The 22,287-nt window shown below is 41.4% G+C and overlaps 1 protein-coding gene across 1 annotated transcript; it reads right to left on the reverse strand.

Moving 5' to 3' along the window:
- Positions 1-8,814: 8,814 nt before the first annotated feature.
- Positions 8,815-21,512, reverse strand: LOC125021456 (von Willebrand factor A domain-containing protein 7-like). Its single transcript, XM_047607537.1, has 17 exons — positions 21,499-21,512; positions 21,108-21,209; positions 18,156-18,340; positions 17,768-18,040; positions 16,985-17,078; positions 16,358-16,483; positions 15,980-16,166; positions 15,718-15,887; positions 15,398-15,510; positions 15,177-15,293; positions 11,313-11,525; positions 11,092-11,224; positions 10,871-11,020; positions 10,610-10,702; positions 10,249-10,523; positions 9,858-10,151; positions 8,815-9,772 (listed from the first exon to the last, which is right to left on the reverse strand). The coding sequence occupies exons 3-17, from the start codon at positions 18,327-18,329 to the stop codon at positions 9,332-9,334; spliced, it is 2,853 nt and encodes a 950-aa protein (XP_047463493.1). The 5' UTR covers positions 18,330-18,340; positions 21,108-21,209; positions 21,499-21,512; the 3' UTR covers positions 8,815-9,331.
- Between the last annotated feature and the right edge of the window lie 775 nt (positions 21,513-22,287).

A 22,287-nucleotide genomic window follows, 5' to 3' on the forward strand; every position in this document is an offset into this window, starting at 1 on the left:
AGATTTTCTTATGTAGTTCAAAGGTGCTTTGGCAGTTCACAAAATGTTATTATCTTACCAGCTGTGGGACGATTGTCTACAACATCTAACCCTCCGAAAGGGCCCTGCGATTCCTCCAAAAAGTCAAACAAGAAATCGATTGGACTCTCACCTGCACATACAAAAAGAAAATCAAACAAACTGGAGAAAACAACTTCTGTAGACAAGGCCATGTGGCACTTTCTCTTGGGATGTGGCTGATCGAGCAATTCAACAAAACAGATAATAATAATAAAACATTATGTGATTCAGTACATATTCACAGATGTCTCACCTACAACCTTCAGAGTGTAGGGATTGGTTGACGTGGTTCTCATTTCCCACAGTCCCACTTGAGACTGTAGCTGCAGAGTCTGGAAGTTTCCCACTGACTGGGATGTAATGATTAGGGAACCTGTCGTGTTACTGCTTTCATGGGACAAACCTTAAAACAAAACCAGAGGTTTAAACTAAACTGAATTAATCTTTAATGTCAGATGTAAAAGATGTGATTACCTGAGGGGCTGATGAGGGTGAAGCTGACAGAGCTCCCAGTGATGTAGACTGTGAGGTTTTTTACCGACTCGTCGACTGAGAAAGTGAAACTTTCTTCTTTTGCTGAGCTCCTGGCTGCTTGCAGGAGGGTCACCTAAGAAATACAGCAAATCTGTGACAAGGTTGAAATTTATGAATGCAGAGATATTATTGGTAAGAGCCAGCAGAGCAGTTGTTTATACCAGGGAGGAGCTCGTGGACTCTACTATGATGCTAGTGGCATCCAGGAGCTGACTTTTTGTGACCTCAATAGCCTGGCCACCTGAAGCCTGAGCCAGGTCTCTGTAGAGCTGGGTATCTGAAGCCGCCATCCGACTGTACTGTTGTTGCTGACTGTCCTCAAGCTGCCTTCGCCGACGAAACCCAAAAATGTTAGTAATCATGAAGTTCACCTGAAAAACAGAAGAAAGCATCTGAGCAAGAGATCGACGAATATATCGGCCGGCAGATATACTGGGCGATCTGGTACTACTGGTCCCGGTATTGACCAATACGTGGGTGCGTTTGCCCGCAAGATTTACAGACAGGCACATCTACAGGTAGCTCTGTGCTGCTGGAGACACTGAGGAACCAGACATTGACCCTCCCCCGCTAGCCTAGTGCATGCAGCTGGAAGATGGAAAATGCTTTTACTCATAAGCCTGTTGAGCACCCCGAAAAGTTGGAAAAAAAAATTCTTTTGGTCATTTTTTAAATTTATTTTTTAGAAACTTTTACTGTTGTTGTTGTCAAGTAGGAGTTGTTGTTCAGTAGGAGTTTGCTAGCTGACATTGTTTTTCTCTCTCTGACAAGTTAATAATGCAGGATTTCACTCAACAACTGTCCACAGTTTAGGGATTTGGCTGTTGTCCTGTTGTTAAGCTTTTGGTAGGAGTGTTGATGTTAAAACCTGGTGGCCTGGTGCAGGAAGGATCCAGTGCATTGGCGGTCCGGTCCTCGGTCATGGAAAGTCAAAGGAGAGTATGAGATCCGCCCTGGGTATCTTAAGGCCCTGGACATTGTAGGGCTGTCCTGGCTGACACACACACCTCTATGCCAGGGTGCAGGAAAGGAGAGTCCGATTGATAGTTGAGCCTTAGATCGAGGAGGAACAATACCAGCTCTTTACTCTTGCTAGTGTGCTGGGGGGAAATGGGAGTTTGCCCAGCCAGTCCACGTGTTTTGTGGTGTCCCCAGAGACATCCTGTGGGGGTGCTCTCAGAGTATGTGGTGGATGGCCCCCTTGGCGATTCAGTCACTGTACCAAAGGAGCACAAATTTGTGTAGCCGACTGTAAATCGGATTCGTTCCTAGTGAGGGTTAAACTATGCCAGGGCTGCCCTTTGTCACCAATTCTGTTCATAACTTTTATGGACAGAATTTCTTGGTGCAGCTTGGTGGTGAAGGGTGTCAAGTTCGGTGATTGGAGGATCTCGTCCCTTCTTTTTGCGGATGATGTGGTCCTCTTCATTGAACTACGATCTTCAGCTGTTACTGGGGCGGTTCGCAGCCAAGTGTGAGGCGGCCGGGATGAAGATCAGCACCTCCAAGTCTGAGGCCATGGAAAAGGGTGGATTGGAGGACGGATTGGAGTGCAAGTGCTTAATCGGCCTGTCATGGCAAAGATAGAGCTGAGCCAAAGGTGAAGCTCTCAATTTACCGGTCAATCTACATTTAAAGCCTCATCTATGGTCATGAACTTTGGGTAATGACCAAAAAAACAAGATTACGGATACAAGTGGCCGGAATGATTTTTTTTTAGGGTAGGGTTAGGAGCTTGGACATTCGGGAAGAGCTCAGAGTAGAACCGCAGCTCCTCCACGTCGAGAGGAGTCAGTTGAGGTGGTTCGTGCATCTGGTGAGGATGCCTCCCAGACGCCTTCCTTTAGAGGCGTTCCAGGCATGTACCTGGGGATTCCATGCAGGAGCTGGTGGAAGTGGCCGGGAGAGGGCGCCATGTAAATGGCAGGAAGAGCAGTATTGGCTCCAACTGTCAGCCCATAAAAATCATCAGCACGTATCAGCCATCAACCAATTCTGATGTAAACAATTTGGTATCGGTATCACCCTAAAAAATTCATATCGGTCACGTAACATAGTATTTGAAAAATTAATAAAAAAGGGTGCTTGGTGGCTTGTGTTATTATTTTGTGTGTGTTAATGTGTAGTAAATAATACATATTAACGCACACACAAATTATTAACACAAGCCTCCATGTAGTAAATAATATATGCCAAAAAGAAATAATAATGGGGGAAACAAGTATTCAAGCCAAAAACACATTAAGAGGCACTGAAAGTTGTCTAGAAATCCAACTGCAGCAGCATCCAGTCTTTGCTACTACAGTGCACTTTTATTTGGTCTTTGCAGGATTTAAACACGTACTAATCAAAAGGACCAGTTTGTGGACGTCATTTATTGTGGAACTTAAGGTGAAAGATTTGTAGAGCAGATGCTACATATTTTAATTTGACTCCAAGCCAATGTAAGCAACCTTTTGCAGATATATAGTTAATAAAAGCCACTGAATTAAAAATCCACTCAGCACTATGTATGCTACTTAATGGCAGTGTAGTAAATAAAAACTTTCTTCTCTGCATACACCCTCATGCCACAAATAGAATCATCAGGTAAAAATTTCTCCATTCGTAGATTTCATGTTAACATACACTGATCAGGCAAAACATTATGACCACCTTGCTAATATTGTGTCTCACTTGTGCCTCATCAGAGAATGGACATGGGCCTTTTGAGGGTGTCCTGTGGTTTCTGTTAGCAGAATGTTGTTAGTGGGGGCCTTTGCGTCATATGGGTTGAGGGGAGGGGCCTCTGGATCATACCACAGATACTTGATCAATTTAGGATCTAATGAATTTGGAGGCCAAGTTAATACCTTGTCTTATTTTTGCGTGTGTGTCAGGCTGCTTCTTGCTGGAGATGGCAACTGCCATCAAAGAGTGTTAATGCCCTGGGGTTGGGGTACCTGAATCCCAGGTCCAAAAGTTTTCCAGCAGAACATTGAAATGTCACATTCTCATATCAGTGGTTTTAATGCTGTGGCTGATCAATGGATGTTGTTATAAGAAAATGTTTTAATTGTGGAGTTGCAACATGTGATTTTATGTTGACACACTACTACTCACCACTGACTTGGTCCTCTCTATGAGTGCGATCACTGAACCTTTCAGGTATTCGTCTTTAGCAGGGGCATCCGTGAAGACAAAGATCTCAGAATTAGAAGGTGCGGACGTTAACGCCAGCTATATATATATATATATATAAAAAAAAATAGTTGAATTAATTTACTTTCTTAATATCAAATCTCAAAGTTTCCAGTGTTAAAGATAATAGAGCACCTGAAGTCCTGAAAGACTCATTTCTGGTGTATCTCCACCACCGCTTGCTGTCAGTGACTGAATATAATCTTTGAAGACGTTTGGATCTGATGTCTTCATGGCTGGCCCAAAATCTATGATCAAAAAAAGACGCAAGAAAGAAATATGTAATTATCATTTACCTTGTTATTTGGGGGCACTATTGCAATTTACCAGAGCACATTCAAATCCAGTGACTTGTTTCCATTGTGACAGTTTTGTAGGCAAACACTGAATAACGTTATCACCCATCACTTCACTTCCAAGAAAAAGCTAACCAGACATGATGAGAATTTACATACCAGGATCATTGAACGGTACCAGAATGTAAATTGAGGGCTCATCTTCTGTTCCCATTTTATTGTTGATTATAGAGGAAGTAACGGTCCTCACTGCATCAATGTCATCACCCATGCTTCCTGTTGTGTCAACCACAAAACAAAGAGGTTTTCCTTTGGAGATTCCCATCATCCTGAAGGGTGAAAGTGGAAAAAATAAGCTTTTTTATTCACTTATTCATTCACAGTAAACATAGTAAATCTAGCAGAATGAATGGGTTTCCTACTGTAGGAAGGGTTTGTCACCAGCAGCCCCTCGAATGTCCTCAAGCAGTTCCATGGTTGCAGCTATTGCCAGGTTTGCTGCTTTAGCGTGGAGATGTCCATGGCTGGCGTCAAATGAGTCTTTGTTAATCCCACCTCTGGGCGTAATGTAACTTGTTAGATCAGCTCTACCACCATGGCTGCATTTTCCTGTTCAACATCAGAATAAAAGGTGTTCACCTAAGACCGAAGACTAAAGTGTTTTATTTTATTTAAATTATTGTATTTATCAGGAAAAAAGTCACAGACTATAACCTATATTTGCCATCACAGATTTTTGTAAGATCATACTCGTTTCAGTAATGAAGGTCACTTAATGTGAGGATGTTTACCTCTGGGTTTCGAAGGGAGGACACCAAAATATCCTGAGGTGAGTATCTTCTGCTCTAAGACATCCTCCAGGATGTTGTTCCTGCAGTCGTCTCCATCACAGCTGCGACAGGTTGCTCTGCCTTCGGCTGTAGATTAAACACAACGCTACTGTCACTGGACACTGCAGGCAGCAGTACATGCAGCTGATGTGCAAGCAGTAGGAAAAGTGAAAGAGCTTTTAGAATGTACCGATCAGCCATAACATTATGACCGGGAAGTAAAACGTACTAGCTGTCTAAGCATTGTTTTTGACCATGTTCAGCCTTTTACATAACGAGTTCAAGGTGTTGACTTGGCATCCAAATTCCCCGTATCTCAGACAAACCAGTCTGAGCCATGGAGACACTACCTCACAACCTGCAGGACTTAAAGGATCTGCTACCAAATACCACAGCATGGATTCAGAAGTCTTTTTAACAGCCTTATAACGTCCTAAATCCGAGCAAATTTTGCATTGTAGGTTCTTTAATTGCATTTAGTCAAGTCGTCCATTTATTACCTCTTCATTTGCAGTATGACACCGTTTGACCCTATGTTTCTGTTTCTTCGTGTTTAATGTTATGGCTGGATGGTGTGTATGATCTCTTTACCTGCTATGTTTCCAATGCTGCTGCCTTCTCTGATCAGATTGGAGTTTGGACGTTTGTTTCCCATTTCCACCCAGTTACTGTGACTGTAGAAATCCTTCAGGTTTAAAATGGAAGATGGAAAAAGAAGCTGGTTACGTTTTAACCAAACGAACAGAGGTTAAAACAGAGATTCTATCTGCATGTGAACAGTAGAACAAGGTGCAAGCCCATCACAATCTTTATTACAATGTAGAGTTAAAATGGGAGACGAGTTTACCAAGTACACAGAGAAATGTGCAGTAAGGAGTAATGTGTTTCTAACGTGTTAGCTTGATGACATGGTTCTCGCAACTTAAGGCAGACACTTGAACGCCAAACATTTTGTGTCATAACCACCTGGTCATTTCCATGTAAATGTAAATATTTGATTGTTAAGCAGCATTCACCAGACACTGTGACTCTAACATTGTCAAGTAGAGTGACAATTACTTTCTGATTGGCCTCCCATGCCACCGACATCTCATTAAAAATGATATTAGAAATATGTGCTTCTGACCTCATGGATTGTGAATTTTAGTGCATAGTTTCAACAACATCAACATTAATTCAGAATTATATGTCAATAGCAAGTAACTTAAACTGTAACGGGAATTACCTGTAACGAATGTAATATTTGTCCAAGTTTTGTCGTTGCTGCCTCAAAGTTCTCTTGTTTGTTGCTGGCTTTCACAGCTGATAATCCGTCCGTGATGATCTGCCTTCCCTTTTCAAACTGCTCGTTGTCAAAGTGGTGGCGTGAGCTGAAGATGTAACGAATGTCTACCTTCCAGTTATTTTTTTTGATCAAGCAGATGGTCTGGAGAAAACTTTTGGTTGATTTTGATGCTTCACAAGCAGCTGCAGTGGACTCTGCAGTAAAAGGCTGCGGCTAAACACACACACACACAAACACGTTTATTTCAGATGGAAACTATATGTATTCAGATCAAAGAAAGATGTTTGATTTGGTTTAGCCCTTACAGGAAAAATGAAGTCTTTGCCTTGAACCCGAGCCAGAGAACGGCACACCTGAACAGTGGCATTTAAGAGGGCTCTCTCAGTGATCTTCTGATGAGTCCAAGAGCTTCCAAATATATTAAACCCGTGAGCTCCAGTCTGCAGGAGCAGGAGACACAATGCAGCCAACCCAAACATTGCTGCACAGCCTGTCTCAAAAAAACAAAAACAAAAAGTTTTATGACAAGCTGCACAAGGTAAAGTAAGCCAGGTTCATAAGGGTCTGTTAATGTTGAAAACAGATTTGCCCAAACTGAATAAACTGAATGATAACTGGGATGTGTTTGTATCACTTTACATTCCTGACTTGGTTTAAATAAGTACGCTGCTGCAATGCTTTGTAATATTATAGTTAAATTGTTAAAACTTGTAGCGCAAAGCTTCAGATAACAAAAGTATCAAGTGTTTTAAAAGATGTTTACTGCTAGAGAGACCTCTGACCCATATTCCTCCATGTCCGTGCTCTGTTTACTATCAGCCCAAATGATAAAGCTCAAGTGTTGATATGATTTACACAGGGAAAACTATGTATTATATCACCAAAGTTTAACTTTCATGTTTGTCCATTCATCCCATTGTCGTGAAAGCAGAGATGGTATTCTACATTCCTTGGTTGTAACCAGTGGTTATTTGAAATACTGTTGCATTTCTATCATCTCCAACCAGTCTGCCCATACTCCTCTGACCTTTCACATCAACAAGGCATTTTTGTCCACACAGCTGCATCTCACTGGATATTTTCTCTTTTTTTCTGACCATTCTGTCTAAACCCTAGATATGATTGTGCATGAAAATCCCAGTAAATCAGCGGTTTCTGAAATACTCAGACCAGCCTGTCAGGCACCAACAACCACAACACATTCAAGGTCACTTAAATCCCCTTTCTTCTTCCTCATTCTGATGCTCGGTTTGAACTTCAGCAACTTGTTTTGATCACCTCTACATGCCTGAATGCACTGAATTGCAGCCACATGATTGGCTGATTAACTGTTTGTGTAAACAAGCGATTGAACAGGTGTGCCTAATAATATGGCCAGTGAGTGTATGAAGGTCATGACCAGCAGTGGAGCAGTGACAACTACTCTAGACTTGCCAAACCTGTTCATCAGTGGCGAGTGTCATTTATCTGTTCATCTTTGAGAGATTTGTTTACACTGCATTTGAAACTGACAGTCTCAGAGGTTGCAACAGGTTCTTGTCCAACATTCCTTCTAGTACACATAAGGCATTTAACACATGTATGTATATTGTTACTATATTAAAAGAACCCCAAACACAATATTTTTGTTGACAGTTGTGGTCAATGCACAGTGACTTAATTTATTTTAATTTAACTCTAATTCACTTTTAAATGGATGGGTTATTAACACAACAAATGTGACACATTTCCAATAATATATCAAATAGAAATCATCACTTAAAAGGGAAAAAATATCTTGTAACTGCCTCTACCTTAGGTGTTGATGTTGTCCTGCGCACACTGCCTCACTGCTTCTGTTGTGTGAATGTGTGTTTTTTTCTTGTCTATGTACAGTTTCCTGAAGTTCATCATCCGGGGTGGAGTCTTAGGGATGCTCGCCTCATTTCACAAGATTTACTTGTTATAATAGTACTGCAGCTATGATCTAATAATACAGTGAGTATACATGTACATGATATCATATGTACTATCATACTTTTATTCTCATTAAAGTTAAACCTCTGGTGTTGGTGAAATTGTAGCAAGAATACAGTTATACTTTGTGTAGAGTTAAATGTGTTATATATCACTCTCTGAGGACAAAGTTAAAATGAAATATGGGGTGTAGGTGAGTTAACTCTGTAAATGTCAGTTCAACCCATTTAACACTCTTCATTTCTACTACGTACTTAGATATGACACCTCAGGTGTTAATTTATTAACCCTGCCCATTTATTATACCTGTACCTGGACAGTCATTTTGCATTCTGCAGTTTGTTCTAGTCTATAGAACCACACACATACCTATTCAGTGTGATTTATTGTCATCCCATCCAATCCCATGCCTGTAACTCACCCATGCCTCTATCTGTTCAGTAAACTGCCTAAACTGAATTTCAATCTCCTGTTATTGTGTCCTGACTGACACAATGCAGGTGCAGATGAAGCTTAATACCGCAAAGAACCAACCCTATACAGTCCCCCTTTACCACCGTCTTACCAACACTACTACTGCAGTTTCTTAACATTTAACCGCTCAAAAACACAAAACTTGTTTTAATTTTTTATTTTAATATTATTACTTTTGATGTTCAGTATTAATTTCCCAAAACTATTCTCCGAATCATTCATGTAATAAGCAAGCCTTGGATGCATTAATCATTTTATATCAAATAAAATGCAATTATGACATTCCGCGGTCTATTAGCACTCACTGAATTTATGACGGGCTGTATGATGTGTGAACCCCTTTAAGCTATTAAAGACAATTTTACACAATTTTCATGTACAATTATATCACATATAATTCATACTGATTTTAAAATCACAACAATATTAATCACGTAGTTAAACACCTCGCAGAGTAATGTGATGTCCTTTTGAAGTCATTTACTGTAGTCCTGGTTAATTCTTGGCGACCCTCTTCTTGGTTTATTATTTGAAGACCGTGAGCATTTTGTGTGGCTTTACAAACTATTTTCTTTCATTTAACATCATTTATTGCAGGGCTGTTAGCTACATGTGAATGAAACACTGCCACCTTAGACTACGCATACAGTGCGTATTTGATTTTTCTAACAACAACAGAAAATATAACTGTGCCCCAGACTTCAACTTGCAGACACTCAGTGTATCCAGAGGAACCCTAGGATTGTGATGCTAATGCAAAGAAGAAAAGACTGAACAGCTCTGGTAGACAAAGATACAACTGCTGCTGCTGTTGGTGCTGCTGTTGTTGGATCCTGAGGGCTACTAGTGGTCACAGCCTGTGTGCGGACCGTGTAGAAACAGGAGCCTATGTTACCCACCCCATCCACAACCAGCAGCTCCACATCAGGAGAACAGCAAGAGGAACGGTAAGACACGAGCGTTATGTTCTCGTTGTCGGCTGCCAGGCTGATGTTCATGGTCCCGTTGCCTTGTCTGAGGTCTACACGGCTGACACCTGTCCCTTCAGCTCCGTCGTCCACCTGCACAGAGACCTCCCATGCAGCTGAGCTACAGTCTTCAGAGCAGTTGGACTGCAGGCTGAGCAGCTGACACTCTGGCTGTGTGAAATCCGTCACCTATGAGGGGGAGAAAACTAGATTATGGCCTGAAATTAAGTGCGAGCAACATTTTTTGAAAAGTAATTTTCAAAAGAGGCATTACCGGTGTGAGAACAGTGAAACGTATCACAACATAGTTGGTGTCTGTTCCTCCAGGAGCCTCGGCCTCAATGGTCAGGGTGACGTCGGTACCAGACAGGGTGTTAAGAGGTGCTGTGATGGTCACTGTACCGTTAGCACTGCTTCCATCCTCCACGGCTAAACTCGAAGGGGAAGTTGAATTAAAACCTTGGTCATTGGTAACTTGAATAGTGAAGTTTCCTCCAGAGCCACTAGTTGTCACAGAGAAGGGAACTGAAAGTGGTGTTCCTGGTACCAGCACACTTTCTGAATCCTCCTACAACCAGAAGGGAATAGTCATTAAAAGACAACCGGGTGCGGAGCATAACTTAAAAAATAGATAATATGAATGTAAGTGGCTGCATTTGACTCACAGCAGTAATAGTGACGACAGAAGCTCTTATGCTGGTGGTTGACTGTCTCTGAAAGAGGACTGGAGATGCTTTGGAGGTATCGCTGTTCTGCCCCTTCACCAGCACCACAAACTCAACTGACGGTATCTTGTCAAACCGAACTAAGAATTCGCCTCCACCCTGAGCCTCTACGGTGCCATTAACCTGCCCTGAGCCCGATGATTCAACCAGAGTGACCTCTGTAACAGTGGCTGAGTCACTCCCAAATAATATCACCAACAGGCTCCCATTGACACCTTCAAGGAAAAGAAAACAAACACACTCAGATTTTCTTATGTAGTGTAAAGGTGATTTGGCAGTTCACAACATGTTATTATCTTACCAGCTTTGGGACGATTGTCTACAACATCTAACCCTCCGAAAGGGCCCTGTGATTCCTCCAAAAAGTCAAAGAGGAAATCGATGGGGCTCTCACCTGCACATACAAAAAGAAAATCAAACAAACTGGAGAAAACAACTTCTGTAGACAAGGCCATGTGGCACTTTCTTTTGGGATGTGGCTGATCAAGCAATTCAACAAAACAGATAATAATAATAATAATAAAACATTATGTGATTCAGTACATATTCACAGATGTCTCACCTACAACCTTCAGAGTGTAGGGATTGGTTGACGTGGTTCTCATTTCCCACAGTCCCACTTGAGACTGTAGCTGCAGAGTCTGGAAGTTTCCCACTGACTGGGATGTAATGATTAGGGAACCTGTCGTGTTACTGCTTTCTTGGGACACACCTTAAAACAAAACCAGGAGTTTAAACTAAACTGAATTAATCTTTAATGTCAGATGTAAAAGATGTGATTACCTGAGGGGCTGATGAGGGTGAAGCTGACAGAGCTCCCAGTGATGTAGACTGTGAGGTTTTTTACCGACTCGTCCACTGAGAAAGTGAAACTTTCTTCTTTTCCTGAGCTCCTGGCTGCTTGCAGGAGGGTCACCTAAGAAATACAGCAAAACTGTGACAAGGTTGAAATTTATGAATGCAGAGACATTACTGGTAAGAGCCAGCAGAGAAGTTGTTTATACCAGGGAGGAGCTCGTGGACTCTACTATGATGCTAGTGGCATCCAGGAGCTGACTTTTTGTGACCTCAATAGCCTGGCCACCTGAAGCCTGAGCCAGGTCTCTGTAGAGCTGGGTATCTGAAGCCGCCATCCGACTGTACTGTTGTTGCTGACTGTCCTCAAGCTGCCTTCGCCGACGAAACCCAGAAAAAATGTTAGTAATCATGAAGTTCACCTGAAAAACAGAAGAAAGCATCTGAGCAAGAGATCGACGAATATATCGGCCGGCAGATATACTGGGCGATCTGGTACTACTGGTCCCAATATTGGCCGATACGTGGGTGCGTTTGCCTGCAAGATTTACAGACAGGCACATCTACAGGTAGCTCTGTGCTGCTGGAGACACTGAGGAACCAGACATTGACCCTCCCCCGCTAGCCTAGTGCGTGCAACTGGAAGATGGAAAATGCTTTTACTCATAGGCCTGTTGAGCACCCCGAAAAATTGAAAAAAAAAATTATTTTGGTCATTTTTTAAATTTATTTTTTAGAAACTTTTACTGTTGTTGTTGTCAAGTAGGAGTTGTTGTTCAGTAGGAGTTTGCTAGCTGACATTGTTTTTCTCTCTCTGACAAGTTAATAATGCAGGATTTCACTCAACCACTGTCCACAGTTTAGGGATTTGGCTGTTGTCCTGTTGTTAAGCTTTTGGTAGGAGTGTTGATGTTAAAACCTGGTGGCCCTGGTGGCCTGGTGCAGGAAGGATCCAGTGCATTGGCGGTCCGGTCCTCGGTCATGGAAACTGACTCTTGGAACATGGAACATCACCCCTCTGGCAGGGAAGGAGCTGGAGTTTGTGGAAGGGGTCAGGCGTTATCGACTAGATACAGTCAGCCCCACCTCACCACATAGCATCGGCTCTGGAACCCAAGTCCTTGAGAGGGGTTGGACTCTATTCTTTGCTGGAGTTGCTCCAGATGATAGGTGGAGGGTTTTTTGCTTGCCCCAAGATTCTCTGCCTGCATGTTGGTTTTCTCCCAGGTGGAAGAAAGGGTTGCTTCCCTGCACCTTTGGGTCAGAGAATGGGTCCTGACTGTTGTTTGCAATAATGCACCAAACAGCATTTCAGAGTACCCACTCGGCCGCAAGGTTGCTGGTGCTGGTTGCAGCGGCAATCTCCAAACCCGCTGGTGGACATCGGAGGTGAGGGGAGCTGTCAGGCTGAAGAAGGAGGCCTACAGGGCATAGTTAATCTGTGGGTCTCCGGATGGAGCTGACTGGTACCCAATGACTGTGGCCAGAGCAGTCGCTGAGGTAAAAACTCAGGGTTGGGAGGAGTTCGGTGAGGCTATGGAAGAAGACTGGTTGGTCGGCTCCAAAGTGGTTCTGGAAAACCATCCGTGCCCCTTAGGGGCAGCAGGCAGCAATTTGCCCACACTGTGTTCGTTGGGAAAATGGAATTGCTCACCTGGGGGCTATTGTCTAATAACATGTATTCCTTAGGGGAAACAGAGTCAGAGGGCCTGGGGTTGGGCCGTCCAACAACTCCCTGGTGACCGAGCTCCGGGAGAGGATGAGATCCGCCCTGGGTATCTTAAGGCCCTGGACATTGTAGGGCTGTCCTGGCTGACACACCTCTGCAACATTGCATGGACATCGGGGGCAATGCCTCTGGAGTGGCAGACCAAGGTTTTGGTTCTCATCTTTACGAAAGGGGCATAAGGGTGTGTTTACACTATAGAGGGATCACACTCCTCAGCCTCCTCTGGAAATCTATGCCAGGGTGCAGGAAAGGAGGATCCGATTGATAGTTGAGCCTTAGATCGAGGAGGAACAATACCAGCTCTTTACTCTTGCTAGTGTGCTGGAGGGGAAATGGGAGTTTGCCCAGCCAGTCCACGTGTTTTGTGTTGTCCCCAGAGACATCCTGTGGGGGTGCTCTCGGAGTATGTGGTGGATGGCCCCCTTGGCGATTCAGTCACTGTACCAAAGGAGCACAAATTTGTGTAGCTGACTGTAAATCGGATTCGTTCCTAGTGAGGGTTAAACTATGCCAGGGCTGCCCTTTGTCACCAATTCTGTTCATAACTTTTATGGACATAATTTCTTGGTGCAGCTGGGTGGTGGAGGGTGTCAAGTTCGGTGATTGGAGGATCTCGTCCCTTCTTTTTGTGGGTGATGTGGTGCTCTTCATTGAACTACGATCTCCAGCTGTTACTGGGGCGGTTCGCAGCCAAGTGTGAGGTGGCCGGGATGAAGATCAGCACCTCCAAGTCTGAGGCCATGGAAAAGGGTGGATTGGAGGACGGATTGGAGTGGCGTCTGCAGCGATGCAAGTGCTTAATCGGCCTGTCATGGCAAAGATAGAGCTGAGCCAAAGGTGAAGCTCTCAATTTACCGGTCAATCTACATTTAAAGCCTCATCTATGGTCATGAACTTTGGGTAATGACCAAAAAAACAAGATTACGGATACAAGTGGCCGGAATGATTTTTTTTTAGGGTAGGGTTAGGAGCTTGGACATTCGGGAAGAGCTCAGAGTAGAACCGCAGCTCCTCCACGTCGAGAGGAGTCAGTTGAGGTGGTTCGTGCATCTGGTGAGGATGCCTCCCAGACGCCTTCCTTTAGAGGCGTTCCGGGCATGTACCTGGGGATTCCATGCAGGAGCTGGTGGAAGTGGCCGGGAGAGGGCGCCATGTAAATGGCAGGAAGAGCAGTATTGGCTCCAACTGTCAGCCCATAAAAATCATCAGCACGTATCAGCCATCAACCAATTCTGATGTAAACAATTTGGTATCGGTATCACCCTAAAAAATTCATATCGGTCACGTAACATAGTATTTGAAAAATTAATAAAAAAGGGTGCTTGGTGGCTTGTGTTATTATTTTGTGTGTGTTAATGTGTAGTAAATAATACATATTAACACACACACAAATTATTAACACAAGCCTCCATGTGGTAAATAATATATGCCAAAAAGAAATAATAATGGGGGAAACAAGTATTCAAGCCAAAAACACATTAAGAGGCACTGAAAGTTGCCTAGAAATCCAACTGCAGCAGCATCCAATCTTTGCTACTACAGTGCACTTTTATTTGGTCTTTGCAGGATTTAAACACGTACTAATCAAAAGGACCAGTTTGTGGATGTCATTTATTGTGGAACTTAAGGTGAAAGATTTGTAGAGTAGATGCTACATATTTTAATTTGACTCTAAGCCAATGTAAGCAACCTTTTGCAGATATATATTTAATAAAAGCCACTGAATTAAAAATCCACTCAGCACTATGTATGCTACTTAATGGCAGTGTAGTAAATAAAAACTTTCTTCTCTGCATACACCCTCATGCTACAAATAGAATCATCAGGTAAAAATTAGATTTATCCATTCGTAGATTTCATGTTAACATACACTGATCAGGCATAACATTATGACCACCTTGCTAATATTGTGTCTCACTTGTCCCTCATCAGAGAATGGACATGGGCCTTCTGTGGGTGTCCTGTGGTTTCTGTTAGCAGAATGTTGTTAGTGGGGGCCTTTGCGTCATATGGGTTGAGGGGAGGGGCCTCTGGATCATACCACAGATACTTGATCAATTTAGGATCTAATGAATTTGGAGGCCAGGTTAATACCTTGTCTTATTTTTGCGTGTGTGTCAGGGTGCTTCTTGCTGGAGATGGCAACTGCCATCAAAGAGTGTTAATGCTATGGGGTTGGGGTACCTGAATCCCAGGTCCAAAAGTTTCCCAGCAGAACATTGAAATGTCACATTCTCATATCAGTGGTTTCAATGCTGTGGCTGATCAATGGATGTTATTATAAGAAAATGTTTTAATTGTAGAGTTGCAACATGTGATTTTATGTTGACACACTACTACTCACCACTGACTTGGTCCTCTCTATGAGTGCGATCACTGAACCTTTCAGGTATTCGTCTTTAGCAGGGGCATCCGTGAAGACAAAGATCTCAGAATTAGAAGGTGCGGACGTTAACGCCAGCTATATATATATATATATATATATATAAAAAAAAAGATAGTTGAGTTAATTTACTTTCTTGATATCAAATCTCAAAGTTTCCAGTGTTAAAGATAATAGAGCACCTGAAGTCCTGAAAGACTCATTTCTGGTGTATCTCCACCACCGCTTGCTGTCAGTGACTGAATATAATCTTTGAAGACGTTTGGATCTGATGTCTTCATGGCTGGCCCAAAATCTATGATCAAAAAAAGATGCAAGAAAGAAATATGTAATTATTATTTACCTTGTTATTTGGGGGCACTATTGCAATTTACCAAAGCACATTCAAATCCAGTGACTTGTTTCCATTGTGACAGTTTTGTAGGCAAACACTGAATAACGTTATCACCCATCACTTCACTTCCAAGAAAAAGCTAACCAGACATGATGAGAAATTACATACCAGGATCATTGAACGGTACCAGAATGTAAATTGAGGGCTCATCTTCTGTTCCCACTTTACTGTTGATTATAGAGGAAGTAACGGTCCTCACTGCATCAATGTCATCACTCATGCTTCCTGTTGTGTCGACCACAAAACAAAGAGGTTTTCCCTTGGAGATTCCCATCATCCTGAAGAGTGAATGTGGACAAATAAGCTTTTTTATTCACTTATTCATTCACAGTAAGCATAGTAAATGTAGCTCAATGAATGGGTTTCCTACTGTAGGAAGGGTTTGTCACCAGCAGCCCCTCGAATGTCCTCAAGCAGCTCCGTGGTTGCAGCTATTGCCAGGTTTGCTGCTTCAGCGTGGAGATGTCCATGGCTGGCGTCAAATGAGTCTTTGTTAATCCCACCTCTGGGCGGAACGAAACTTGTTATATCAGCTCTACCACCATGACTGCATTTTCCTGTTCAACATCAGAATAAAAGGTTTTCACAAATCAGAGACTAAAGTTTTTTATTTATTTATTTAAATTATCAGAAAAAAATATCAGAAAAGAATCACCAGACTGTAACCTATATTTGCCATCACAGATTTTGTAAAATCATACTAGTTTCAATAATGAAGGCCATGTCCACTTAATGTGAGGATGTTTACCTCTGGGTTTGAAAGGGAGGAAACCAAAATATCCTGAGGTGAGTATCTTCTGCTCTAAGACATCCTCCAGGATGTTGTTCCTGCAGTTGTCTCCATCACAGTTGCGACAGGTTTCTCTGCCTTTGGCTGTAGATTAAACACAACGCTACTGTCACTGGACACTGCAGGCAGCAGTACATGCAGCTGATGTGCAAACAGTAGGAAAAGTGAAAGAGCTTTTAGAATGTACCGTTTGGCCATAACATGACTGGGAAGTAAAACGTACTAGCTGTCTAAGCATTGTTTTTGACCATGTTCAGCCTTTTACATAACGAGTTCAAGGTGTTGACTTGGCATCCAAATTCCCCGTATCTCAGACAAACCAGTCTGAGCCATGGAGACACCACCTCACAACCTGCAGGACTTAAAGGATCTGCTACCAAATACCACAGCATGGATTCAGAGGTCTTTTTAACAGCCTTATAACGTCCTAAATCCAAGCAAATTTTGCAGTGTAGGTTCTTTAATTGCATTTAGTCAAGTCGTCCATTTATTACCTCTTCATTTACAGTATGACACCGTCTGACCCTATGTTTCTGTTTCTTTGTGTTTAATGTTATGGCTGGATGGTGTGTATGATCTCTTTACCTGCTATGTTTCCAATGCTGCTGCCTTCTCTGATCAGATTGGAGTTTGGACGTTTGTTTCCCATTTCCACCCAGTTACTGTGACTGTAGAAATCCTTCAGGTTTAAAATGGAAGATGGAAGAAGAAGATGTGTTTGTTGTATTTGAACTCAACCCAAAATCAGAAACATTCTGAAAACTGTGAATGTGTTTTCTATCAAAGGTTAAAACTGTTTCGTAAAACGTTTCAAACTACTATGTGAGCAGCACAACACGGTTTACGTAAGTTTTGCATTTGCGTGATTGCTACACTCACTGTGTCCATCAAAATGACAGCCACAGCTAGTGAAAACAGGCAGCTGACTTTTCTTCTTTCTTGGATGTCAGGGAGGTGTGCTGTTTTTACAATTTATGTGACCCATATAGGGGTTTACACACATGTATCAAATTAAAATGAATCTGGTACTAGAGCAAATCTACAATACTTCTGTGGATATCAAGGTGATAGTTATAGTATTTAGAAGTTTGTTTTGGGCCTATCTAATAATTACTCTGAGTAGTGTTTTTGGTTTTTATCAATGCCTGAAAGAAATTGTTCAGCTGCTAAAAGCTTCACAACATTCACCAGACACTTAACATTGCCTGATATTTGGTGATCCACAGGTAAAGTGACACTTATTAGAGCTGAAGGCAACTGCAAAGTCTGACAGTTTCAATTTTCTTTTTCCATACCACTGACATGCGTGTTAAAATGAAATTAGTTTGTGCAGAATTGCAAGGTAATATAAACTGTAACGGGAATTACCTGTAACGAATGTAATATTTGTCCAAGTTTTGTCGTTGCTGCCTCAAAGTTCTCTCGTTTGTTGCTGGCTTTCACAGCTGATAATCCGTCAGTGATGATCTTCCTTCCGTCTTCAAACTCCTCGTTGTCAAAGTGGCGGCGTGCGCTTAAGAAAAAACGAATGTCTACCTGCCAGTTATTTTTTTTGATTGAGCAGATGGTCTGGAGAAAACTCTTGGTTGATTTCGATGCTTCACAAGCAGCTGCAGTGGACTCAGCAGTAAAAGGCTGCGGCTAAACACGCACACACACACACACACACACACACACACACAAACACGTTTATTTCAGATGGAAATGATATGTATTCAGATCAAAGAAAAATGTTTGATTTGGTTTAAACCCTTACAGGAAAAGTGAAGTCTTTGCCTTCAGCCAGAGCCAGAGAACGGCACACCTGAACAGTGGCATTTAAGAGGGCTCTCTCAGTGATCTTCTGATGAGTCAAAGAGCTTCCAAATATACCAAACCCGTGAGCTCCAGTCTGCAGGAGCAGGAGACACAATGCAGCCAACCCAAACATTGCTGCACAGCCTGTCTCAAAAAAATAAATAAAATAAAATAAAAATTAACAGAAAATATGTAATATGTGTGACAAGCTGCACAAAGCAAAGTAAACAAGGCTCATAAGGGTCTGTTAATGTTGAAAATGGATTTGCCCAAACTGAAGAAATTGAATGGTAATTGGGATGAGTGGGATGTGACCTGTTCGAATAAGTATGCTGCTGTAATGCTTTGTAATGTTATAGTTAAGTCTTAGCAATTTCCCTGGAACGTCTTGAGGGAAGTTATTGTAATTTGGTGCGGACTCTCACTTGGGCTCAAGGATGAACCCCTTTGAGTTTGGTGGTCAAAGGTTACTTTGACTTCACGCCCCTCCCATTTGCGTGAACGATATATAAATTTGTAAAGACTTAAGTTTTCTGCTTTTTTTAATTATTATTATTATTATTGATGTTTTATTTATTTAATAAAAATATATAAAATATGTCAAATACAAATCTGAATAACATGCATTTGTGTACCTTGGTTTGACTAACTCAGCCATGAGGACTAACATTTCTGGTAACATTGTGAAACTGGAGGGAATAAGGATTAAATCCACAGTCCTCTGAACTGTCAAGGTTCTACGTCTGTCTTTTATTTTGTGATCATTTTTTGAAGTTTCCTGTTTTGTTTTGTCATGTTTCCTGTCCATCGTGTTTCTTTGTGGTCTTGTCATGTCTGTCCATGTCATGTTGTGTTTCCTGTTTTATTTTGTTAAGTTCTGGTGTTCCTGTCTGCGTTCCTTGTTTGTCCCTTGATTGTTCATTGGTTTCACCTGCGTTGATTGCCCTCATGTGTCTGACCTGTGTCTTGTCATCCCTTAGTCCTCATGTGTATATATAGCCCTGCCTTTCCCTTTGTCACGTTGTTAATGTTACTTTAACGTCTCTACGCCATGTTCCATGTTCCCTCGTCCTTGGTCCGTGTCGTGTTCCATGTTACCTTGCCATGTTTGATGATTCTTTTGTATTTTTGGTTTTCCTGCCGTGCGCAGCGCTTTTTGTTAATTATTAAAAACCCTGTTTCCCTGGATTCCCTGCCGCCTCATCATTAGTCCTGCGTCTGGGTCCTCACCTCAACAACCTTCCCCCATTCCTTGACATGAACAATCTGACGCTGAGCTACATGGTTCAAATACTTCTAAAAATACTTACCGTCACATAGAAAATGTCACTTGTGTTTCTCGCAAGTACACCTGGTGAAAATGTACTGTCAGTGTTTGTGTGATGCAGACACCAGGTTCAAGTTACAATTAAAACTTTCTGAGAACGTCTCAAAGAAACGTCCCACTTTTTCAATTTGAAAGGAGCCTTTTTTTTGTCAATCATACATCTTCCTTTAACAAGTAAGGGAACATTTACCAAAATGGGGTACCTTTTAGCTTTTGAGAAAATCCACTGCAACATGGCGTTATATGAAAGTCATTACCGGCAGTGATGACTATTGTAGTCTTGACAAACCTGTTCATCAGTGGTGAGTGTCATTTATCTGTTCACATTTGAGAGATTCGTGTACACTGCATTTGACACTTTGACAGTCTCAGAGGTTGCAACAGGTTCTTGTCCAACATTCCTTCTAGCATACATAATGCACATAACAAATGTATGTATGTTACAATATTAAAAGAACCCCAAACGTCGGATAAAAAAAATTATAATTTGTTGCCAGTTGTGGCCAATTCAGAGTGACTTAATATTTAATTGTAATTCATTTTAAATGGATGGATTGATAGATAGATAGATAGATAGATAGATAGATAGATAGATAGATAGATAGATAGATAGATATAGAGGTGTGTGTATATATATATGAATCTTCCATGACAAATTAAAAAAAAACAATGTATAAATATATGAAATAAAAATTATCAATTAAAAAGGCATAAAACATCTTATAATTGCCTCTACCTTAGGTCCTGATGTTGTCCTGTGCACACTGCTTCTGGTGTGTGTGTGTGTGTGTGTGTGTGTGTGTGTGTGTGTGTGTTTTTCTTTTAAAACTTCTCTGTGAATAGTTTCCTGAAGTTCATCACCTGGGGTGGAGTCTCAGCTCATGCTCGCCTCATTTCACAAGATTTACTTGTTATAACAGCACTGCAGGTATGTCTAATTGTGGGCAAGAGCTAAACTGAGTGAGCGCATTGAAAATAAACCCTGGGCAGTTTATTCAGCTTCTTCCTGGAAAAACAAGTGTCTTCTTGTTTTGAAACCAGGCCTATTGTGTATCAGTAACAGGATTTGTGAAAAAGTAGCTGTTATTTCAAGATTTAAATAATAACTACATTAGGTAAAGTGGGAGACATACAACATGAGGTATCAGGAGAGTTGAAGACATTAATGAGGTGGACTTGTTGGACCTGTATTTGATGACTAGTATTAGTTAAAGCAACCACTGACATACTTTCACTTCCTAAACAAAGAGACCTAATCAGTGTTAGTCAGTCATACTAAAACGAATGTTTGAATATGTGTTCATCGATGCCTTTGAACTCATGAATCATCGCGTGCATCTTGAGCAACAGCAGTAATTGAGTAGTAGTATTAATAGTTGAACTATTCACAGATTCAGTGTTAACCTCTGCTGTGGAGAAACAGACACGGATGAATTTTACAATTTTGCTGTTCTTCATCAGTAAACTCATCATCAATTAATTAGCCAAACTTGTTCAAAAACTTCTTTTCAACACTTTATATACTAAAAAATAAAATACACTAAAATACTTGGCGAGGCCAAAGACAAGAAAGCTTGCACTAACCAGTCGTTGTTCTCTTCAGATCCCTTCGAAGCCCCAGAGGTTAACGGGTGTCCTGTGAGCAGGTTGACTCGAGATTTTTGTAACTTTCTGACCTTCACAATCCTGGTAGGAAAAAAAAAAAATCTGTAAAATATCATCTTTACTGCACACAAATATCAATATCACTTACCTTTCCACAAAAAACTACACTACTGTGATACGATAAAGTTACCAAACTCCACATCACTGAAGTTTTCTGGTCAACTGATGCTGAATTATATTGTAAAAGACTATTTACATCATGAAAATTCTGCAGATGTCACTGTGAGGAATAAACTATAAACCTAAACCTAAAAATCTCAATCCTCCCATTCAAATAGCGTATATGTGATTATATATAATTATACTTTACCTTGGGTCTTGATGAGTTCTTGTAATTATTTCTTGTGCCAGCGTCATTTATAATACCCCATGGTGAAGGTGGAGTTAGGGATGTGCTAGACTTGTTTGACCTGTTGCTTTAGTTCTGTCATAAAAACGTTTCTGAGTGTGAGATAAATAGACTATAGACTAGTCCATTGTTCACAGCTTAACAAGCTATAGCTTTCTGTTTGCTTGACAAATGTGATGTGTTTGTTTTCTTGGAGACAGAAAGTGTTCCTTTTCCTTCATGTTCCAGAAAAAAATGATTCACCTCTGCGTGCAACTAAAGTCAGCTCAAACATCTACTACAGATAAAAACTAGAAAAAATATTATTAGAATAATATCATGAAATATATGTGGAAAAATCTTGTGGCCGCATTAGCCAAACACAAACATATATAAATTCTATTTATTTTGTTTATTGTTTACAAAAAAACTAACAAAACTAAATTCTTGTGTCGTGGAATTTTTTCTCTCTGCTGCTGCTGGTGAGTAAGGAAATAGAGACTTCTGCCGGCCGACAAGGGTTTGATTTCTTTAAAGAAAGGTCAGTCTACACACAAGCGGTGAATGTGAAGAAAGACCCTGACCTTCTGGCAAGGTCCACCTTTATGGGGTGGATGCCCGCTCTCAGGTAACATCTCCTGAGGTCTTCAAAGGACCCTGTGATCAATTAGAGGGCACTGGGTTTTACACCTACACAGGAACCAGTATAGTCTCCTTTGTAACATATGCAATCAGGATCGTACACTTTAACAGGAGCTAGCACAGTCAACA

The sequence above is a fragment of the Mugil cephalus genome, chromosome 15, assembly GCF_022458985.1.
Source record: "Mugil cephalus isolate CIBA_MC_2020 chromosome 15, CIBA_Mcephalus_1.1, whole genome shotgun sequence".
NCBI lineage: Eukaryota > Metazoa > Chordata > Actinopteri > Mugiliformes > Mugilidae > Mugil > Mugil cephalus.

Bases quoted from the DNA above. Each gene is read 5' to 3' on its own strand.
- LOC125021456 (XM_047607537.1), bottom strand. From the start codon at position 18,329: ATGTTTGGGTTGGCTGCATTGTGTCTCCTGCTCCTGCAGACTGGAGCT. The intron at 16,167-16,357 runs GTAAACATCCTC...GATGTTGAACAG, and splicing joins CCTCCCTTTCAAACCCAGAG to GAAAATGCAGTCATGGTGGT. The intron at 15,294-15,397 runs GTGCTCTATTAT...ATATATATATAG, and splicing joins TGAGTCTTTCAGGACTTCAG to CTGGCGTTAACGTCCGCACC.